This window comes from Culex quinquefasciatus, chromosome 2 (genome assembly GCF_015732765.1).
Source record: "Culex quinquefasciatus strain JHB chromosome 2, VPISU_Cqui_1.0_pri_paternal, whole genome shotgun sequence".
Classification (NCBI taxonomy): Eukaryota; Metazoa; Arthropoda; class Insecta; order Diptera; family Culicidae; genus Culex; species Culex quinquefasciatus.
The window spans coordinates 142021453-142045489 of record NC_051862.1 but is presented as its reverse complement, the minus strand read 5'-3'; the positions used below and the strand labels follow the sequence as shown (position 1 = coordinate 142045489).

The 24037-nt window shown below is 39.8% G+C and overlaps 2 protein-coding genes across 2 annotated transcripts in view; one reads left to right on the top strand and one right to left on the bottom strand.

Moving 5' to 3' along the window:
- Positions 1-24037, bottom strand: part of LOC6037102 (6-phosphofructo-2-kinase/fructose-2,6-bisphosphatase 1) — a 145518-nt gene that overhangs the window by 90842 nt on the left and 30639 nt on the right. The window contains exon 2 of the mRNA XM_038258441.1: positions 16574-16594. Within this exon, the coding sequence (XP_038114369.1) occupies positions 16574-16594 (21 nt within the window). The remainder of the gene's footprint in view (positions 1-16573; positions 16595-24037) is intronic.
- The window catches only part of LOC6037104 (alpha-N-acetylgalactosaminidase), a 96202-nt gene that overhangs the window by 53476 nt on the left and 18689 nt on the right, over positions 1-24037 (top strand). The window lies entirely within an intron of this gene.

Here is a 24037-nt window from a genome sequence, read left to right as displayed (position 1 = left end):
CCATTGCAGACGATTTTGAATCAGCTTGGAGCGACAACGCGCAATCGGTCTGTGGGAGTGAATCTGAGTTTGAGCCACTCAGAGAGAGAGGAAGAGTAGAGGAGAGAGTGTTCAGTATAGATCGGTGTGGTAGTGCCAAACGGTAGGAATTCATAAGATCAGATTTGCGTCTCGTCCGATTTGTGCTCACGGGTGAAGGGAAGAATTTTGAGCAATCAGAAGATTAGTACAAAAAGGAACCTTGATTCACAACATCATGGTTTTTCTCCTTTTTTCGGACACAACTTGGCCTCTCCGAAACCGGATTCCAATCACCAACTGCCACCGTTCGAGTAACAACAAAAAAAGGTGCCACGGGAAGCGAAATTACGAAATGCGCTGATGACAATTACGGATTTGTTACCTTTTTTTGATGAGCACATCGACCCGCGTGCCCGCGCGATTTTCCAGCAATTTATTTGCATACCAAAAACAGCTGAAGCTCAATCGATGCCATCGTCGGCGGTGTCATGAAATCGTTTTGTTTTTTATTTTGTGTTCCAAATTTTCAGCTCTGTAAAATTTGACAGTGTGTGGGTACTTTTTTGTTGCTGTTTTGCTTCAAGTGGGTAATTGGAAAGTTATGCTTATGAGAGCGTTTTGCGCGCGGTCAACCGGCAGATTTCGAGGTGCTAATGACCACCGCCATGAAATGTGATTCGATACGCCGCGGCCGTCCCCAGATTCAAGTGAAGGGGGTCATTAATTTGGCCAACTTTAAATGACCTACAGTATGTAAAAAAAGTATTTACACCCCTTGGGCACTATGCACATTTTGTGATGAAACATGTAAACAATTCAATGTTGACATAAACCTAGTACTACGTTTTGTTCAGAAACTCATGCCGAACATTTTGCTGCAAAAAGCTCATGAAAATATGTTTTCTATAAAAAGTTATATAACAAATACTATTACAAAAATAAAAAGGTGCATAAAAGTTTGTACACCTTTCGAAAAATTAACATAAATAAAGTTATTTGTTGACAAATCACCATAAATCCAGTCTCCCAACTCCAAATAGGCATCCTTGACTGATTAAAAAAATAATTTGGATTGAATATAAAGTTTACTAATTACTTAGTATAAAAGTTTATATAACTCTGGAAATTCTAAATAAAACTTATCTAAACTTAATTTTGTAAACTTTCAATTTAACTAAATGTCAATATATTACCATAGAATTGCTAAATAAACATTCTGGAGTGGGTATAACACCGTTTTGGGGGTCTTTGTATCGCTAGAATAGATTTTTCGTTGGAATTTCGTACCAACCCGGAATTACGTCGTCGGAAAATCCGCCGGCATTCGAACCGGTCCACAATTAACAAGTCAACCTATGTGGCATCAGAAAGGGCATAAAATTTCCGATCTTTTGATACCCAGACATCTAGGTTTTCTATAAAACCCGTTTTTAAATACCTAGGCAAAAACGTTGTTATGGTTTCGTTTGAGCAATCTGCCAAAAATGTATGGAATTTCGTAATTTTTGTTCTCGTGGATCAAACTTACTTTTTGCCCAGGTATTTAAAAACGTGGGTTTTATAGAAAACCTAGATGTATGGGTATCAAAAGATCGGAAATTTTATGCCCTTTCCGATGCCAAATAGGTTAACTTGTGAATTGTGGACCGGTTCGGATGCCGGCGGATTTTTCGACGACGTAATTCCGGGTTGGTACGAAATTCCAACGAAAAATCTATTCTAGCGATACAAAGACCCCCAAAACGGTGTTATACCCACTCCAGAATGTTTATTTAGCAATTCTATGGTAATATATTGACATTTAGTTAAATTGAAAGTTTGCAAAATTAAGTTTAGATAAGTTTTATTTAGAATTTCCAGAGTTATATAAACTTTTATACTAAGTAATTAGTAAACTTTATATTCAATCCAAATTATTTTTTTAATCAGTCAAGGATGCCTATTTGGAGTTGGGAGACTGGATTTATGGTGATTTGTCAACAAATAACTTTATTTATGTTAATTTTTCGAAAGGTGTACAAACTTTTTTTGCACCTTTTTTTATTTTTGTAATAGTATTTGTTATATAACTTTTTATAGAAAACATCTTTTCATGAGCTTTTTGCAGCAAAATGTTCGACATGAGTTTCTGAACAAAACGTAGTACTAGGTTTATGTCAACATTAAATTGTTTACATGTTTCATCACAAAATGTGCATAGTGCCCAAGGGGTGTAAATACTTTTTTTACATACTGTATACGCGCGCGCATTAAAACAATGCGTTTTGAGTGTTGCTGAACATCTGTGCTGCGCGCAGCGAACTCAAGGAAGATATGGACCTTCTGGGTAACCGACAAAGAGTCCGCCAGGTCTCTCAACCCCATAAAAGACCCGTATTGCCAGTGCAAATTTTTCGCACAGTACAGTTAGTCTTTAATGTCTTTATGGTTGGGTGTCTTGTTCTGCTATAAATGCTGATTGCCACCCAACAAGCGGTTCACCAACCACACACAGTCGCGTTATTAGCTAACTAGAACGATTAAAACAGCACTTTGAGGCGGCATGGGACCTCCAAAGTGTTGACATTGTCACGCAAAAGTTCCCACACTTGAGGTCTCTGGCCGCGATGGACGTTACGAAAGAGCACCACTTCCCTTTCGGCGATTTATACGCGCGTCAGCTTTGCAAACATTTTGTGGAACAAGAACTTGAGATCTTAATCTTTTGTGCATACCGGCGGCGGCGCCGGTTGATGCGAAAATTTATGACCTCCCCGCGCGAAGGTATACGCGTTTTGAGGGATTGACCCGCTAGGTTGGTGGATACAATGACTAACTTGGCTTGGTTCTGTCTGCAAATGTCGCCGTAGCGGTATAAGCTGAATTTTTTTTTTTTTTTTTTGAATTAAATATACTTTATTGAATCTTTCTTATAATAATTACATTTGGTTTACATAATAAGTGGTCAGCTGTGGCTCTTCAGCTTTAGTTTGCTTTTCGTGATTTAAACACTGTTCATATTCATAACTTTAAAAGTATATGATTTATCATTTTTGTAACACTAGGTACAATGAAGAAAAAAATTAAGAAAACATAACCTAACCTAAAACTAACTTAATCTTACCATAAACTAAACCAATCCTTGAATCAAGGGGTATTCAGATATAGCACATTTTTCCCTGAATTTCAAACATTTTTCTTGAATCTTCTGATCCAACATTTTTACTTCTGCTAATTCATGAACCTCACTTGATCTTGTCCAGCCAGGAACATTCAAAACCATTTTGAGTACCTTGTTTTGGACACGCTGGAGCTTCAATTTATGAGTTCTAGCGCAACACTCCCAAACAGGTACTGCATACTCAATAACGGGGTAAATTATTTGTTTGTAAACTGCTAGCTTATTTTTCAAAGATAACTTTGATTTTCTGTTAATTAAAGGATACAAACACCTGATGAGAATGCTGCACTTGTTCAATATTTTATCTACATGCTGTCGAAACAATAGTTTCGAGTCAAGTATGAGACCTAAATATACAACTTCCTTTGACCAGGGTATTGAAACATCATTCATTTTAATCAAAACATCATCCTTTGGGACAAATCGGGCCGATTTGGAAAGTGGAAAAATGATGGTTTGAGTTTTGGCTGCATTTATGCGAATTTTCCAGTCGCCAAAGTATTCGGAAAGAACGTCAAGACCCTTCTGAAGACGGCCAACTAAATATCTGGTTATTTTACCCTTATAAATAACGGCAGTGTCATCAGCAAAAAGTGACAACACACCATTACCAGGAAGAGTAGGCAAATCAGATGTAAAAATATTGTACAGAAGTGGGCCAAGAATACTTCCTTGGGGAACCCCAGCATCAATGTTGAATAATCCAGAAGCAATCCCATTCAGAAAAACCCTGAACGATCTCTCCGAAAGATAGTGCTGGATAATTTTGATAAGATACATTGGAAAACCGTATAAATACAGTTTATGTATCAAACCATCATGCCAAACATTGTCAAAAGCCTTCTCAACATCCAACAAAGCCATAGCAGTTGATTTAGACTCAAGCTTGTTCTGCTTGATGATTTTAGTTACTCTCGTAAGCTGATGAGCAGTATTATGCCCCTTTCGGAAGCCAAACTGCTCATTCAAAATTATATTATTATCGTTGGTAAAATCCAAAAGCCTTGAATAGATGACCTTCTCAAAGAGTTTGGACAGACTACTCAAAAGACTAATGGGACGATAACTTGTTGGCGATGTTGGATCTTTTGAGGCTTCAAAATTGGTATGACTTTGCCCAGCTTCCAATTGGTGGGGAAGTAACCAAGTTGCAAACATTTATTGAAAATATTGGCTAGATGTTGAAAGAACTGATCACTCTGTTTTTTCAACACTAGATTAAAATGTTATCAAAGCCAGGAGCTTTCATATTTTTCATTTGTTTAACTGCAACTTTGACTTCCTCACCAGAAACATGGGAATCTGCAGGAAATTCAAAGGTAGAGTCATTGATTGTTGAAATACTATTGGCAACTGATGTTTCTTTACGGCTGGTCATGGAAGCGCCAAGATTATGTGAACTAACAAAATGAAGCCCAAGTGCATTTGCCTTTTCCTCGGATGTAATCAAAGGAGAATCCTCAACAATAAGAGGAGGAATAGGCTTTGGTTTGTTTTTAAGAACTTTTGAAAGTTTCCAAAATGGTTTTGAATAATTCCCAAGCTGGCTTACATGTTTTGAAAATTCTTGATTTCTGATATTGTCAAGTCGGTCTTGTATGATTTTGTTCAAATTGTTAACTGAAATCTTTTGTCATAGTCCCCAGTCCGTTGATATTGTCTCCTATAAACATTCCTAAGTCTAATCAAGTGTTTAGTATCTACGTCAATATCAGTTACCTTAAAATTAACAGGAACCTCCCGAACGTTGGCAGCCTCTGCTTGGTTGATAGCCTGCTGGATCACCTCCAGCGAACGATCAATATCAGCAGAAGTTTCCGGGTGTTGATCATAGTCGATGTTGCTGTCTACCACTTGCTGAAACTGCTGCCAGTCAACGTTGTGGTAATCTTTCCGGGTTGGTTGCCGCTGCGGAGTAACGGAAGCTCCAACCTCCACAACCACCGGATAGTGATCAGAACTCAACTCTTCAAACACCTCAGGATGAGCCACGTTCTCAGCCATATTGGTAATGAAGAAATCGATGATTGAGTGATTCCCAGACCGAGCCACCCTCGTTGGACGATCCGGACTCACAACGTTGTAGTATCCGTTTTGCAGATCGTTGTGCAGAATCACTCCGTTCCGATTCCTCCTGCTGTTGCCCCAAACTTCATGCTTCGCGTTGAGGTCACCAGCGATGATGTACTTTGCGCTCCGCCGTGTCAGCTTCTGGATATCGCTCTTCAGTTTTGCTGCTGAACCATCTCTGGCATTCACCTGACGTGGGCAGTATGCAGCAATGAAGAGTACTGGGCCAACCGAAGTGGGAATTTCCACTCCAACGGCCTCGATGATGTCCAGCTTAAAGTGTGGCAGCCGGCGTGGCTTGAGATCACGATGAACAGCGACAAGCACACCTCCTCCTCCAGAGGTGGTCCTGTCGAGCTGCGTCGCGATCTTGTAGTTTTGCAGATAAACTTTTTCACCGGGCTTCAGATGAGTTTCCGTGATGGCAGCTACGTCGATCTCCTTCTCGCGAAGAAAATCCACCAGCTCTAAGTTCTTCCTCCTAATGGAGCAAGCGTTCCAATTCAGCAGCTTGAGGGACCTACGATCCATACTGGATGACGAACGAGGTCAGCACTTCAATCTGCTGGGTCTTGGTTTTGCATCCACGCAGTGCAGCGGACATCTGTTTGAAAATATTGAGGAGTTCGGTTGAGGTGTAAAGATCATTACCATTTTCCTCAACTGCTGGTTCTTGGGTTGGTCTTGGCTCCTGGCTGAAGCCCGGTGGTGGCGGTCTCGGCTCCTGGCTGGAACCCGGCCGTGGATGATTCATCTCAGCTCTCTTCCTGGGATCCAACGGCAACGGTGCCAAGTTCGGGACCTGGCGTCGCGGTTGAAGAGGTGGAAAATTTTGCTCCACCAGGGCTGGAGGAGTTCTACGACGCTGAGGCTGATTCTTCGTCGATGCTTGCTGCCGAATTTTCACGAACTCAGCTCTCTTGGGGCACTTTCGGTCGGTTGACGAATGCTCACCGTTGCAGTTGAGGCACTTCACCAGCGAATCTTGGATGCACTGGGATGTGATGTGCGCATCAGTACCACATTTGGCGCAACGACGCTTCAGGTGGCAGTTCTTACCTCCGTGCCCGAAGCCCAGGCAGTTGAAGCATTGTGTGACGTCACGATGCACTGGTCGGTATCGCTCCCACGACACGATAATGTTGAAAACCGCTCGGATTGCCTTCAGCTCAGGAAGCGTCGTCGATCCCTTAGCCAAATGCAGCAGGTAGAGCTGGTCACGGTACTTGATGTCTTTGTTGCGTCGGCTCATTTTGTGCACGGCCAACACATCCAGTTTCAAAACTTTTAGCTCGGCAGCTAATTCCTCCACTGGCATGTCGTACAGACCTCTGACGACGATTTTGTACGGCTTATCCATGACGACATCATGGGTAAAGTACTCCGCCTCGTTTTCGGTCAAGTAATCCTTGACCAGTTGATAGTGCTGCCTGGATTGCACCAGCACCTTAAATCCGTCCTGACACAGACGAATGTTGCCTTGGACTTTCCCAGACTTGATGAGTTCAACAAGCCCCGCACGAAAGTCGATCGTTGCTGCTGATTGCCTCACATAAAAAGGAGGCAGTTTCTCCTTTCGCTGTTTCACTTCATTCTCCTTTGCTTCCGCTACCTGGTCCTCGTCAGGCAGTCCAGCAAACTTGTTGTTCTTCAAAAGCTGCTCCTCGTGCGATGAAGAGTTCTCCTCCTCCTCATCCATCGGTACAGTACCGTCGCTCTTTTTCGTCTTTTTGCTGTTCGATGTCACTTCCAAAAGCACCTTCCTTTTGGAAATTCCCGGTTTTTGGCCATCAGTTGAGGCCTCAACCTTCCTTTTGGAAATTCCCACTTTTTTGCCTGCTTGAGCCGCAGGTAGGGCAATATTGCCGGCGTTTTGCGCCGGGACGCGACGAGTCATGTTGATTCAGACAACCTTCACCAACGAATGCTCGGATAACAATGCGGTATAAGCTGTTTGTCGCGGTACAGAAGAATTTCAGACTATCCATTGCAAATCTTTCTGTATAAGTCTATTACTAACTAAGAAATAGACGCTACATTGCTACAGTGGCAGACAATAAAAAAAAGTCCCACATCATCTCGATCTCACAATCTCCGCTCTACATCCTCCCCAAAAGAACACGAATGTCATAGCCATCAATCGTCCGCATCCGCCCTCCGAATCGGTGTTAAAACATCAATAAAATCGTTCACGGTCGAACCGCTGCGTTGATTGCCACGCTCTGGTGCAGCAACCGGCTTTGACACTTCACCGTCCGGAGAAGGGGGGGTGACACTTCAAAAACGCCCCTTTCGGCAGTATCGCGTCAATTCCGGTTGAACGGAACTGCAAGCTGCATCAACACGAAACTGAAGTTAAGAATCGTATTACCTCTCTATCTAGAGGCCCTCCGGTTAGGCCAATCGACCTCGCGGAACCAGCTGGTTGAGTCAAACGCGAGAGGGGGCGTATTCCGTGCCATTACGCGGTGATCTTTCGGTGAACTCTGTAGGCGATCGCGCGGCATCACTTCTGCTACATAGTAGTATACTTAGTATAGGCTGCTGATACTTGAGGGAACCGTCGTCGTGCAAACTCTTTGTGGAGGTTCCAAGAAGTGCCGCCGTACGGTAATTATGTTTAATGTGTAGTACCACCCGCGAGAGAGAGGAGCGCCTCCGAGGAAGGATTCGGGTTGGAGTCTGCAAACAGCCTTCGGGAGTGGAAGTGGTCCGTTTAAACGTTTTACAAAGTGCTTCAATGTGTTCCGGACCGTCGGACATTGGGCTGATGGGAAATTATGCGCCATTTGGAAGTAATGAGCAGCTGTAATAATAACCTTGTTCTAGTTATGTTTTCACGACGGACGAACGTTCGTGGATTGGGCGATGCTAAGCACCTTTGGAACCTTGTAGCATAAACGATTTAGTAATTGTATTATGAATCGTTTTGAACTTGATACCATAAAGGATACAGCAATATAAATCTGTGCTAGTGATGAATTTGAGAACCTTCTTAATACTACGGAATTATTATTATTATACCTTTTACCTAAATCAATTATTTTGGCGTAATTAACTTTTATATTCTTGCAGAGTTAGCTGGACAATTTTGTGATTCTACACTGCCCATGTTCGCATAAATGTCCCATATGCATTTTTGTCGATTTAGAGTTATATGTGGGAATACACAGTGGTTCAAAAGGCTTTTTGACGAACTTAATTGATTAGAGCAAAAAGTAAGCATTTTCGTGCTTTGACATGTTCTACAACATTGTTCAGCGTTGTCATGGCCTACTTTTGGTGAAATTTGTTTTTCACTTCTAATACAACAAAGTTTTAACAATAGTCTGACCTACACGCCTCGTGTGTCCAAATAAATCGCAAAAATGGCTTAGGTGCCTTAAAAGTGTCCTAAATGCATTTAAATAGTCATCAAAAATAAAATAAATTAAAATGCTCGGAAATCTATGACCGTAAACCTTCGGACGAATGATTCACTCGACATTTTGTAGTGGAATAGTCATACTTGAAGCCTATTGTATGGGTGTTTGCCAAAATTTGCCCGAGGCTTTGTATACCGAGCTCGAAAATAAACTAAATTATCTCGAAATCTTGCTATATCTCATCACATATAGCTCCTATCAATTTGGCGTCTTCAACAAAGTTTTTTGTTTTGATATTACTGACAACTCTTCTGAACATTGTAATCGTCTAAAATCAAAGTTCAACATAGTTTTAGTCAAAAAACTGTTTTTTGGCAGGGATTTATGAAAAAGGTTCCAAAACTGGTATTCAATGCAAAGATAGAGCTTTGGCGTCTTCGACAAAGTTTGTAGAAATGTTCAGCCCTACAACTTTGCCGAAGACACCAAAGCTCTATCTCTTAACTGTCAAAAGTTAGAAATTCCATAGCCTGCTGTGATGAGTATTTTGAAAAACAAATTTCACCAAAAGTAGGCCATGACAACGCTGAACAAAGTTGTAGAACATGTCAAAGCACGAAAATGCTTACTTTTTGCTCTAATCAATTAAGTTCGTCAAAACAGCCTTTTGCACTAATAATATTTACCACTTTGTTCCAAAAAACTTATTTTCAACCGCAAGTTTGCTTGTCCCATCTGAAATATGTTCAAATATGAGTCCCATCGCGAAAATGTTCACAAATCTGTCTCACTTGGGAATATTATGTTCTGAACTTACCAATTTGACTAGGTAACTTCCTAAATTTACGAAGGATTACCATGATCCTTGCCTCGTACACTGTTTTCATTCATTGAAAGTGTTCACAAGTCTCACAACAGTTGAATTTGAACATTTTAAAATTTTAATTTTCCACCTTTTTCAACTATTTAGTTTGTTTACATTTGAAAGTTGCCTCGGTAGCATGCTGCGATCGGTTTGGTATGCGAACATTTTGATGCGCTATGAAGGAAATGTTAGCAAATCGAGTCCCATAATAAGTACTTTTTTAAAGAAAATTACTAATAACAAGTATACAACTCAGGATTTTTTTAAAAAGGTCCAATAAACCAAATTATCAATTTTTGCTTGTTGGTTGTTTATCCCTGACTCAAGGTGGTTTCAAAAACACCCAAAAAGCAAAAACTGGAAATTTGGTTTATTGGACCTTTTCAAAAAAAACTCCAGAGCTGCATAAGAAAGAGCATGTGGAGTCTGCGATCAGCAGAGAAGCGAGTCAGACGTGCGTCCCTCACAAACCAAAAAAGCATGAGCATGAGCATGACAAGAGCATGAGCATGAGCATGAGCATGGTTGACTGCCAATGAGCTGCTACTCCGTTATTGACAGATCAGCTGAAGTTAAACAATGAATCAAAAATGATCAGTGGGAGCCAACCATCCGTTCACTGTTTAACCCCTGAAGACCCCGACTTTATTAGTCAATACCGGCGCCCTCCCAAGAAGCCTGCAGTTCAACAAAAGGGAGGAATGTTAGTCCGATAGTTGAAGTTGCAGACTCATCAAGCACATAGTTTTTCGCTATATACTTGTTGATACCGCTTGAGACCGTTGAATCCACAGCATCTCCTCCAAGCATCACGTGATTTTTTTTTTTGGGTTAGTAGGATAAGGTATTGGCTTTTCGATGCCTCCCGAGCTACGATGCTATGGGGAGGACTTTCATAACCAACCCGTCGGCGAGCCTTCCGAGCAACGATGCTATGGGAAGGTCTTTCTAATTAGCACACCAAAACACTCGCGCACAAGTATTTAAATACTGAATAAATGTAATTTTTCATCACGATTACCCAGACGACATTGATGATATAGGAAGGACTTTTTTACAGTAATTTACAGTAACACTTAAACTTATTTTAATGCAGCAATTCACACGACGTCGTGCCTCCCGATCAACGATGATGTAGGAAGGACTTGAGCAAGCCAATCAGAATGAAACACGAAATATTTTTTTTTTCTTTTCACACACAATGCCACATAATTGACCACGCGTCACCACCCAACTAATTGAACTGATTTCTTCTGCTTGTGGGCAAGCCAACCAGGATGAAACACGAAATAAAATTCTTTTCTTTTCACACACAATGCCACATAATTGACCACGCGTCACCACCCAACTAATTGAACTGATTTTCTTCTGCTTGTGGGCAAGCCAACCAGGATGAAACACGAAATAAAATTCTTTTCTTTTCACACACAATGCCACATAATTGACCACGCGTCACCACCCAACTAATTGAACTCAGCGTCCCTCACAAACCAAAAAAGTGCTAAAAAGTGCCAAAAATGCCTCACGGCAAGAAAAAGAGGCGGTCGACACCAGCAGGATCGGCAGATTTGAAGAAGCTAAAGAATGCCGAAGCGCTACCTGCAAAGCCAGGCAGTTTGAGCAAGGACGCTCAAAAATTGTCTGGAAACCAGTTCGCTACCCTCCCTGTGGACGTGAGCGAGAAGGAAGAATTTGAACGACGGGAAAAGTTACCACCCATTTTTGTAAAAACATCGTCATCGGATTCGGTGCGAAAGTGGCTGACCGGGTTTATCAAATCTGGTGCTTTACGAGCTTCCATTCGCTTGTGTGCTGATGGACTCAAAATTCTGCTACCTACCAGAAAGGATTACAACTACGTTCGGGATTTCCTGAACAACACACAGATTGAATACTACAGCCATGACGATCCAGGTAAACGCCCCATGAAACAGGTCCTCCGAGGCCTGTATGACATGGATGTGAGTTTGCTGAAAGAAGAGCTCAAAACTCTTAAGTTGAACGTGATCGAAGTCTTCAAGATGACGAGACACAACAATGTCTTCAGTCAGCAACCGAGGGAAAACCAACCAGCATCAACGGATGAAGGCAGCAGTGACCTGTTTTCACCACAAGAACTTCTGAACATTTTCATCGAGATGACAACAACGATGCGTGTTTGCAAAACTCGTGCGGAACAAAAAAGAACGCTTGGAGGATTTATCTTAAAATACAGTTCGTAGTATACTCGTTCTAATGATTTTGAATATTTCAATGAATTTGCTTTTTTAGTTTTAAGTTAGGATTAGTTGTTAAAGTGTTTTTTTTTTCTTTTTTTACCCAAATGTATTCGATTCAATGCAAAAATGTAAAACAATTTGAAGTAAATAAATGAATGTGAACAGTTAATAAGAAAACGAAAAATATAACAAAGATGAAAAGCATTTAGCCATACCAGTCATACCACTTAGAATTTAAATGAAATGTAATTATTATAAGAAAGTTCAATAAAGACATATTTAATTTCAAAAAAAAAAAACGAGCATGTGTGATGTTCAAATATTTTCCAATTACATGATTTTATAATTGAAATTAATGAGAAACATTTTTCCAAACTTCCAAGCCCGTTTTCTCAACTTGCTGAAAATGCATATGGGACATTTATGCGAACATGGGCAGTACTCCTCATACCGTTGCACTTAAGAAAATCGAGAGGTAGAAATAGAAATAAGGCAACAAATGTTTACGATAGTCTTACTTGTACGTGCGTCAAACGCGTTCTGACCTGAAATCCCTTTGGCCAGTTGTCGCACTTACATCAATTTTCAGGGAGTGACAAAATAGCACGACAAGATTGAAACTTCTTTCACATGAAAAGTGACAACAATGCACGGAGTTTTTTTTCAGATTTCGTTGAATATCTCTGCATTGAAATCTAATTTTGGGGATCTGTGAAGGTCAAAAGGTGAGGCATTGTAAGCTGCACAAAATGGCGTCCTTAACTCAAATGTAGAACTTTTCTCTACCGAGCTTCGGTGACCCATTCCCACGCTGCCTAGCCGAGCGCGTGGTACCTTAGCTTGAATCGACAAGCCCCGCCCTGAAGAACGTTTGCATCAATCGGATTCAAACGTTATTTAGAACTTCCGGAGCCTTTGCAAATGGACAAAGACCCAGCGCGTATATAATAGTAACAGTATTCCTAATTCCAGTTTTGAAAACCAAGCCGATGGCGTAGTGGCTAGCATTTTTGCTTACCAATCCAAAGGACGGGGGATCGAACCCCACATTGAGCGAATTAGATTTTTCGTTCATATTCAATATTTCAAGAATTTCTAAGTCTTAAACTTTCTCGTTGGGACGTAACCAGTTAGCCACGGCCGCTCCTCTATATGTCAAAGTATTTCCTCAAATATCTTTAAAAATATTTTTTTTTTTCAAACTGCCAGGATCTGATCAAAATCAAACATTCGTAAAAGATCGGTTGCTATCTCTAATGAATCGCAGCAAAAAATTGGCATGTCTATTTCAGGACACATTACCGATTGCCTCAGTGCTAATTGATCTATCAACGGCGATCATCTGGCTCGATGCCCATCGCCAGCTATGGTAACAGTTAGGAGACGTTCACATCATTGAGAACATTGCGAATTGACATCTTGCCAAACACAACGTCGTGCTGTCTGCCACTTTCTTCAGAGACAATTATATTGTGGTGCCATACACTGGGGATCGTTTTTTTAACTCCATTGGGAGAAACTTCACAAGGAGTTTTTTTGCTTGTAAATCTTTTAAAGCAGCACAAATTTATTAATCAAGTGCTCACGACTTTTTGTTACCTTCGCCGCAGTTAAACGAATGAAAAAAATCTTTCACAAATCGACTATTAAGCTCTATTAGCAGAATTATATTATTCCATTACTTTCATTGGACCCCGGTACAACTTCGACCGGACGGTGAAATAAGTTGTTAGTTATTGAATCGTTTTTATTTCAACCGAAGACCATCGTTTGCTCCGCGTGGAAACCCCAAGAGCACTTGGCTCGGTGGCGGTGTTGTTTTGAATGTTTTACCTGAGTTGTAAAATGTTTCACCTTGCTGTTGCTGCTACCGGATCGCGATCGTAACGTACCGTGCGCGCAGGTCATGTAATTCAATCGGTTTTACAACAATATTTTTTTTTTCTTACGCCCAGAAGCATGACTCACGGAGGAATCGTGAACTTTGGGTCAAATGTTTCTGACGCCTGTGCTGGGAGAGTTTTCAATGTAATTTGCGAAATGTCAGCCACTCGAGCGGAAATTGGCTTGCCCTATCTGGGAAGTTCTTTGTAAAGATAGCAAGGAGGTGTTGCAAGTCATGCAATCTCCGAATTACATCAGTGGGTTGTAGAACCCCTTACATAACTCTGTTCCGGTGCTAGAACAAAACAACAGTTACTCGACATTTACAGGAACAATGAAGCATTCACTTTTGAGCAGGTATTCGTGTGTAGTGAGCAACTCGGGAGCTTCAACATCTTCCTAGAAATCCCACGGTTCTAAGCTTACCATTCAACGATCTTAATCGCTCATTAACTTGCTCACCGTTCCATACCTCAACTACAAGACTACCTCTACCAGGTGTCAATAACCACTAATATTCCCCCCTAATCACATCATATCTATAAACGCCGCAAAACTAGATCAAGTTACATGATAGTTGAGCCTATGAAGTTGCGCAACCGCGAAAGTGTGACACATTGAAGCCGCACGCCGACGTTTGATACACCTTTGATTACCGCATATATATGCCCTACACCTGTCGTACTACTGGCTTAGATTTGTTTACAGCAGGTGAGGTGTATTCACGTCGTTTCAATTTTCCAATCGCGTGGCAGTGCATGACAGACCACCTCCCCATCCGTTGGTCCGATAATACGAGGTATCTATTTTGAGGTCCGTTCCAACCGCTTGATTCAAGCCCATGGTGGGGTAGGAAACATTGAAACGCTCCATCGACAACAAATTGATGGTTCGTCGTTTAACTACCGCTTAGGGAGCGCTTCTTCATCATCGCCCCCCTCCGTGGTTAACCGATGAAGCCGGCGGCATGGGCTGTCTTACACGCTAAGGGGAGTTTGTTTTCCGCTTGCGTTCGACGGAACGCGACGGTTTGGCTAAAATTCATAAGTATGATAATTTATTCTTTCCAGGCACTGCGGTTACCTCGGGAATGATGTTTTGCGAAAAATTGGTTGAAAATGCGACCTTAAATGTGTGAATCGAAGGTTATCTGCAATTTGGCCAGTTGAATATGGCAGAAGAAATCCAGATTTCGTCGCCGTCGTGCTGACTTGTCGTACGTGCATTTTGAGCCAAATTGAGTAAAGAACGCCATTTTGTGCAGCTCACAATGCCTCACTTTTGACCTTCACATACCCAAAATTCGATTTCAATCCAGAGATATTCAACGAAATCTGAAAAAAAACTGCGTGCATTTTTGTCACTTTTCATATGAAAGTAGTTTCAATCTTGTCGTGCTTTCTTGTCGCTCCCTGAAAATTGATGTAAGTGCGACAACTGGCCAAATGCATTTCAGGTCAGAACGCGTTTGACGCACGTACAAGTAAGACTACCGTAAACATTTGTAATTATAACTCAGGGTTCCCGCAACCAACTTCAACCAAACTTCGGGACAATCCACATAATGGTCAGTCAAACAAAACGTGTTTGTTATTGTTTACATTGCGTGCTCTATTTTTTGTTTATTCAAGGTCAAACATTAAAACGAGTTTTCTCGGAACGTCAAAATGGCGGGTGCGACAAGATAGCACGACGACGTCGATTTATAGTTATTATTTATATTTTCACTAACTCAATTTTCACATCCAGCTTGAGCATGAGAGACAACCCATGGATGCCCCCAGGACCATATAATCCTATCAGCATTAACGAGCATACGCTTTGGCGATCTATTGATGACTCTTTTATCAAAAGCTTTGAAGAATGCGCTGAAAAGATAAAACACCAAGGTTGTCAAAGCTAGAGCAGATGCAAATCTGGAACAGTCGTTGGTCACCAACGGCGCCCGCCATGCCAGTTTGTAGATCTCGGAGGAAGGGCAGGAATGTTAGTAAGCACAGTTTGTAACCAAGGGAGGGTCCAAACCCTCACGTGTGCAAGCAAAAACTATTTTAGGACTATGTTAAATAATGGTCAAACTAATAATAGAGTATCTTTTCACATTCACATCCTCACTAAAAAAAATACAATTAATTTGTTGATTTTTTAAATTAAATAACAAATAAATATTGTTTTTTTTTACTTTTCGGAAACTTTGGAAAGATTTTCAATTTAAAGAGATCAAAACATTTATAAAATTATCAAATTATAGCAGAAAGAAGTTAAATTTGAATCTAAACAAAACAATTTGAATTGTTTTTCAGTTGAAGCTATTTGAAGGGCACAAATAAACAATTTCAATCATGATTTCAAACTGATCTATATACCTTTTTGTTAGGTAATGCAACTATAGCTGAAAATTAAAATTTGTTTTCTATTCTCAAAAGTATAAAGCATTTCCCAAACCCAACAAAACCGTGCATTACACTTCTATTTACAGAAAACCTTCAACCCTACTTTAATAATTAGATGTCAGGTACGTTGAAGGTACAAGTACACAGCAAACCCACCCTTTTCAACCCCTGACCAAAAACAAAAAATCAACAGTACCAGCCCTCCGCCGTGAAATGTTTCGAAACAAAACGTAAACCTGCTATAATTACCAGCAATATTTCGCCAAACCCAACTCAACCCTTCGCCTCGATCAAAAATCCGTCTCTTTTAAGGGCGCTTTGTGACTCGACAAAATGTGTTGCTCTTGCCCTGAGACAACATCTATTGTGTCTATCGCCATAACCAAAAGCCATGATTCACATCTCGTACGCCAAAGGGCAACTTCACACACCGGCGTAAGACCATTTGTCTGGGGGGGGTTAGAAAACCTCCCTAAATACTTGACACCCGAGCTGATAATTGATGGCTTGAACGGTCTCGTTTCCAGTGTGGTGTGTGTACCCGACATCGGAACATTGATCTTGAAGCACACAACTCGAATGGCGATCGCACTTACCTTCGTTTAGGCCATTTTTATCTGAAATTAGAAGAGAAAACGGGTTTATTAGCGAGTGCACAAAGTTTCTGAACGGTTGAGCATAGATAAAGAGATGTAAAAATCGATTTTCATACTTCAGCGAATAAAATAACTGTCAATTCGAATTTTGTAGTTCGATTTTAGGCCGCTTGGTGGCGCCACCATCGCTTAAATATTTTCTCCTGTACCTATCTTAGATTTGTTCAGGTCTACTAATCTATGGCGAATCTACTTTTTATGCTGATCTGCTTCAGCGCTCTAATTGCTAATGGTGGGCACTGCGGTTGCAATTTTTCGACAGGTCCTTCAGGTTGGTGCTCTTGATTGATGGGGAGACGGTCCGGACCGGAAAGTACCGACTCTGGGACCGACCCAAGCCGATTCGATTCAGGTCAAGTTCTTTGACACGACCAAAAACACCGCGTCGAAACCATGCTCGCAGCTAATGGGCTGAGCGCGATCATGAAATTAGCGACCAACTCATTTGCCTCTGACCAATGGACTTGACAGTGAGCTTTTGTGGGGTTCTGCTTCTTCAATCAATGGAGTGGTCGTCACCTCGGCCAATGTCAACTCGGCTATTGAGGGATTAGCTGCAATCGATTTGACTGCATAGTTAAACGGTGTACAGGGTAATAAAAACACTGTGATGTGAGAAACAATCATCGCATTACACGATCGATTTCAAACGTGATTCGAGATGGAAATCGGCGTGTTTACATAGGTACAGGCAGTGGGAAAATCGATTACCGGAGGCAGTCATGGGAACTTGTGCACCATCAATGATGTGGTCGATTGTGGCAGCTGTGTGAGGTAATCGGTGAGTGCACTTTTAGTTTACAGATGCAGTAATCAGTGATGCCATATTTTGAAGATTATTCCAGGAATTTTTGAAGTTAATTTGGAATTTTTGAAGTTAATTAATTTCAACAGGTACGAATATTTACATCTTTGTGCTAATCAAAATGCAATATCGCATTAATTTAATTCACAAGAAACTGTTAATGCATAATTTAATTTAATAACTACTAAACTCGACATTTTTGAAGTTGATGTCAGTAAGCGCTTAAGTTTCGTCAAGGTATCATAGATTTGTGCTCCCTGAACATGCTCCAATCGACAGAATCGAATTTTAGTTAATTTCCTGCCAATAAATAAAATTGAAAATTTCGAGGAAACGTCAAAACACGCGACTGCCGAAGAGTTAAATGCAAAGCCACGATTTAATTACACGAACTTTTATACTTTGTCCAACTGAATTCCCAAGAAACATTGAAAATTAATTAGTGAACCCATTAGTGCTATTTAATTAATTCAGTGTGATAGCATTCCCACCTTAAACCACTGTCCGTCACTCTATCACCCTTGAACATCTCAACTCCAGCCAACTGTCAGTTGGATTTTCCCCAGCATCTCTCGGACAAACTATTTCAATCCACGACCCAACAAAGGGCTCGCTTTTATTACTTCACATGTAACTAAATGCTTTTTCAATGGAAGCTGGGGGTGCACTCGAGCTCCCATCCCAAAACGTCAAGTTCCGGCATCTGATAATAAAACATCAAACGGAGCAAATTGGTCGAGACGACAGACCGGTGGCGCCCTTTTAATTGACACGCGTGGGTCCACAGATTTATGACAGTTGAGGGGGTCTACTGACTTGATCATGACCGCGGCAAGTGGTGGGAAAACTTCGGATAACTACTTCACTTTAGGCCGCATTGTATTCAAATTATCACCAGCGACCGGATCTTTAGTGTCTACAATTGAAGCTAAACCCCCCTGGTACAAAGGGGGTAATGAAATCACTAGGTTTTGCATACATTTTTCCTAACAAAGTTGCAATACCTCATGTGCGTTTGCCCAATCCGAGCGTGTAAAGTGACCCCTTCAGGTCACATAGTTAGCATTTGAATAATTTTGAGTGAGACTTAAATAGAGACCCTAAGTAGGCCCCAAAGTAAGCCGAGTTGCATAACGACGCGGTTGGAGTCCGAAATTGGGAGAAACTAACTGTCCAAATAGTAGTAGCTCCTTGTGTATCACAACGGTTCAAAAGTAGAGCCGTGGCCACCGGCGGATGACGTGTGGTGGACATCTGGTGATTTATCAACCGATCTAACGATCATCATTTTGCTGCTGGCACACACAATTAGGCACCTTTCTGTAGTCGTCACCGCCACCGCAAACAGCGTGATGTCTAACATTAGCTAAAGGTGTAGCGGTTTGGCTCAGAGTCGTTATGGAGGGGTCAGATTAGGTCCTTTCTAATATTTTAACAGACATAAAGTCGCTTTGTGTCGTTTAAGTTTGTACAGTCGAATCTCCGTGTGTACATATTTTAAGACCATCGAGAAACCGAGGAATCAGGTTAAAGAACGAAGTAAACGGAGGAATTGAAGAAGCCATTGATAAAATGAGGAATATTCAGTCAGAGATCATCGACAAAAGGAGAGTTGACTGTATAGTATACAATATTTAAGCTAAGGTTTATAGGTTTGCAAAGCCCACAAAATGTTTCCACACTGTCTCCGGTGTACAATCAGACGGTGCTTAGTTAACAATTCGCTCAGATTTTTTTTAAATATTTTTCTGTATTTTTTATTTGCTTAAAACTTTGAAGGGGCCTTCCATACAAGATGCCATTTGTGTCAAAAAATGGGTAATTTTACATCAGAAACTGGTAAAATCTTATCAGTTTCTGTAGAATACTCCAAAAAGTGATAATATTCAACCAACCACATTTTCAACCTTCTAAAATTCAACTTTGTTTACAGTTTATCTCGAGAATAGATTTTATTATCAATGAGGTCTTCACCAAGTTATAGGTATACGTAAGGCTACCAACTGTACGGATTTTTTCCTTACCGTACGGATTTTCGACCCTCTCCGCGGATTTTAAACAGGCCGGAATTTTAGTACGGAATTTTTCGCATAGTACGGATTTGTACGGAATTTTAACAACTTCCATTGCTTTTTTGATTGGGTCAAAGCTTTTGCTAATTAGATATTTTGCCTTCCTCACTGAGGTAAGGCTATAATCCTGCTCTGAAAATGAATTTTTGATTAAAAGCTCCTAGACCCACCTTCATGCATACATATCGACTCAGAATCGAAAACTGAACAAATGTCTGTGTGTGTGTATGTGTGTGTGTATGTGTGTGTGTATGTGTGTGTATGTATGTATGTGACCAAAATTCTCACTGAGTTTTCTCAGCACTGGCTGAACCGATTTTGACCAAACCAGTTGCATTCGACTTGGTTTAGGGTCCCATACATCGCTATTGAATTGTTTGAAGTTTCGATAAGTAGTTCAAAAGTTATGTATAAAAATGTGTTTTCATAAATATCCGGATCTCAATTATATGCATGTAAACGATGTTCGGATCCATCATCCGACCCATCGTTGATTAGGTAATTGAAAGGGCTTTCCAATGAGTCCAAAACATTGCAGATCTGGCAACCCTGTCTCGAGTTATTACCACATAAGTGATATTTATGTACTTTTTTGAAGCCGGATCTCACTTAAATGTATGTAAACGATGTCCTGATCCATCATCCGACCCATCGTTGGTTAGATAATTGAAAGGCCTTTCCAATGAGTACAAAACATTGAAGATCTGACAACCCTGCCTCGAGTTATTACCACATAAGTGATATTTATGTACTTTTTTGAAGCCGGATCTCACTTAAATGTATGTAAACTATGTCCGGATCCATCATCCGACCCATCGTTGGTTAGGTTATTGAAAGGGCTTTCCAATGAGTCAAAAACATTGAAGATCTGGCAACCCTGTCTCGAGTTATTACCACATAAGTGATATTTATGTACTTTTTTGAAGCCGGATCTCACTTAAATGTATGTAAACGATGTCCGGATCCATCATCCGACCCATCGTTGGTTAGGTTATTGAAAAGGCTTTCCAATGAGTCAAAAACATTGAAGATCTGGCAACCCTGTCTCGAGTTATTACCACATAAGTGATATTTATGTACTTTTTTGAAGCCGGATCTCACTTAAATGTGTGTAAACGATGTCCTGATCCATCATCCGACCCATCGTTGGTTAGGTAATTAAAAGGCCTTTCCAATGAGTCCAAAACATTGCAGATCTGGCAACCCTGTCTCGAGTTATTACCACATAAGTGATATTTATGTACTTTTTTGAAGCCGGATCCCACTTAAATGTATGTAAACGATGTCCGGATCCATCATCCGACCCATCGTTGGTTAGGCAATTTAAAGGGCTTTCCAATGAGTCCAAAAAATTTAAGATCTGGCAACCCTGTCTCGAGTTATTACCACATAAGTGATATTTATGTACTTTTTGAAGCCGGAACTCACTTAAATGCATGTAAACTATGTCCGGATCCATCATCCGACCCATCGTTGGTTAGGCAATTGAAAGGGCTTTCCAAAGAGTCCAAATCATTGAAGATCTGGCAACCCTGTCTCGAGTTATTACCACATAAGTGATATTTATGTACTTTTTTGAAGCCGGATCTCACTTAAATGTATGTAAACTATGTCCGGATCCATCATCCGACCCATCGTTGGTTAGGTTATTGAAAAGGCTTTCCAATGAGTCAAAAACATTGAAGATCTGGCAACCATGTCTCGAGTTATTACCACTTCAGTGAAATTTATGTACTTTTTTGAAGCCGGATCTCACTTAAATGTATGTAAACGATGTCCGGATCCATCATCCGACCCATCGTTGGTTAGGCAATTGAAAGGGCTTTTCAAAGAGTCCAAAACATTGGAGATCTGACAACCCTGTCTCGAGTTATTACCACATAAGTTATATCTGTGTTCTTTTTTTCTGGATCTAAAAAAATGCTGAAATGTGTGTCCAAACCACTCATATTACCCATTTTTGGTAAAAAGTGAGGAAGGCATCAACCACATAGGTGGATTAAGTTAGTTTTTATTTAACTGCCAGTTTGGGGTTTTCCTCAGTTCAAACTTGATTGTCAATAATTGTTCTTTTCAAATTCCTTACTAAACATATTTATCAAATAAAAGATCAAAAGGCTTTCTAAAGCTTGTGAAAACCTTGTGATGTGCTTGTATTTATAGGACCTTTCCAATAAAAACTCTAGAAAAAACTTGATATTTCGTTAACTTTTAAACGTTTAACAAAAATATGTCTAATTCCCAAATTCCAAAATTATCTAAATAATTCCTTGACATTTTTTGTTATACCATGGTGTCATGTCGGTAAAGTATACGGATTTTTGCTCAGAAAGAGTTGGTAGCCTTAGGTATACGTAAGGTTACCAACTGTACGGATTTTTTCCTTACCGTACAGATTTTTGACCCTCTCCTCGGATTTTTAACAGGTCGAAATTTTTGTACGGAATTTATCTCATAATACGGATTTCTACGGAATTTTAACAACCAAAGCTTTTGCTAATTAGATACATATTTTTATTTAACTGTCAGTTTGATTTGAAAGGGATAACTTGCATAATTTTTCGGGTTTTTCTCAGTTCAAACTTAACTGTCAATAATTATTCTTTTCAAATTCCTTACAAAACATATTTATCAAATAAAAGATCAAAAGGCTTTCTAAAGCTTGTGAAAACCTTGTGTTGTGCTTGTATTTATAGGACCTTTCCAATAAAAACTCTAGAAATGTTTTCGTGAAAACACTGACAACGAGATTTTTCGTAAAATCAAACTAGACATTTCGTAAACTTTTAAACGTTTAACAAAAATATTTTTAATTCCCAAATTCCAAATTTATCTAAATAATTCCTTGACAGTTTTTGCTATACCATGGTGTCATATCGATAAAGTATACGGATTTTTGCTCAGCAAGAGTTGGTAGCCTAGGTATACGTGAGACCAATTCGTACATAAGTATAAACTTTAAAAAAAAGTATTGTTATTTATTGACCTTTTTAACTCAAAAATTCAATAAGCGCATAAAAATACAAAATAAAAACTATTTTTGATATGTTTAAGAGGATAAAAAAAAATAGCTATTTACCTATGATCATCATCGTGGGCAAAATATTCAGCTTCAAAATCATGACCGACAAAAATCTAACCTGATTTTTAAACATAAAATTGGTATTTGAACAGTAAAATATATTACAGAAATCTTGAGAAAGTGTACAATTTTCAAGTCAAATCCACCTAAAATTTATGTTTTTAGACAAATTTTGCAATATTTCGTTTTTTAGATATTTTTGTCCCTATTTATCAGCAATTCTCCACGAAAACAGCATGATTCGAAAAAAAAGTTCTCCGATCGAGCTCAAAACTTTTCTGGGGGTTCCTTGGCCGAAATAATTACACCCGTATTTTTTTGTTTTGCCATTAAGGTGACCTACGCCGTATAGAGTGGTCCAAAAAATTGAAATTTTCGTCATTTTTTGCAAAAACTACTTTTTTCAAAAATCATATCTCCGCGCCATTCCATCCGATTTTAGCTGTCCTAGACGCAAAAGAAAGGTGATTAGTTTGGCTATTTGGGAAAAATAGTAAGAAGTTTCAAATATCTAGCCTAACATTTGAAAAGGTCGTATGAAAACTTAAAATGCTGTTTTGAAGGTCTCGGGACCAAAGGGCCTATGTCTGAAAATATGTTTATCGGATTCCTCGGAAAATTTCACATTACATATCATAAAATGGTGAAGTTATGTTTTCAATACTCTGAGATACGATTTAAAAAAAATACTGGGTTTTTCGACGCGCCACACGCAAAAATGGGAAAATGACGAAAACGGGAAAAAATCTTTTTTCACTAAAACTGCGATAACTTGAAAATTTCAGCGATGACCTATACATGTTAGGGTACCAAAAGTCGCGTGATTCAATTACATGAGATTAATATGAGATTATATGAGATCGTCATGACACGTGCTACCTAAAATGTATAGGTCATCGCTGAAATGTTCAAGTTATCGCAGTTTTAGTGAAAAAGTCATTTTTTCCCGTTTTCGTCATTTTCCCATTTTTGCGCGTGGCGCGTCAAAAAACACAGTTTTTATTTTAAAAAATCGTATCTCAGAGTATTGAAAACATAACTACACCATTTTTTGATATGTCATGTGAAATTTTCCGAGGAATCCGATAAACATATTTTCAGACATAGGCCCTTTGGTCCCGAGACCTTCAAAACAGCATTTTAAGTTTTCATACGACCTTTTCAAATATTAAGCTAGATTTTTGAAACTTCTTTCTATTACTCTCAAATAGCCAAACTAATCACCTTTCATTTGCGTCTAGGACAGCTAAAGTCGGATAAAATGGCGCAGAGATATGATTTTTTGAAAAAAAGTGTTTTTTTTTTTGCTCGATCGGAGAACTTTTTTTCGAATCATGCTGTTTTCGTGGGGATTTGCTGTTATACTGTCCAAAAATAAAACATTTGAGAAATTTCTTATCTTTCGGATTAAAAGCATTTGAGAAGATTTTTTTCATTCTTTAATG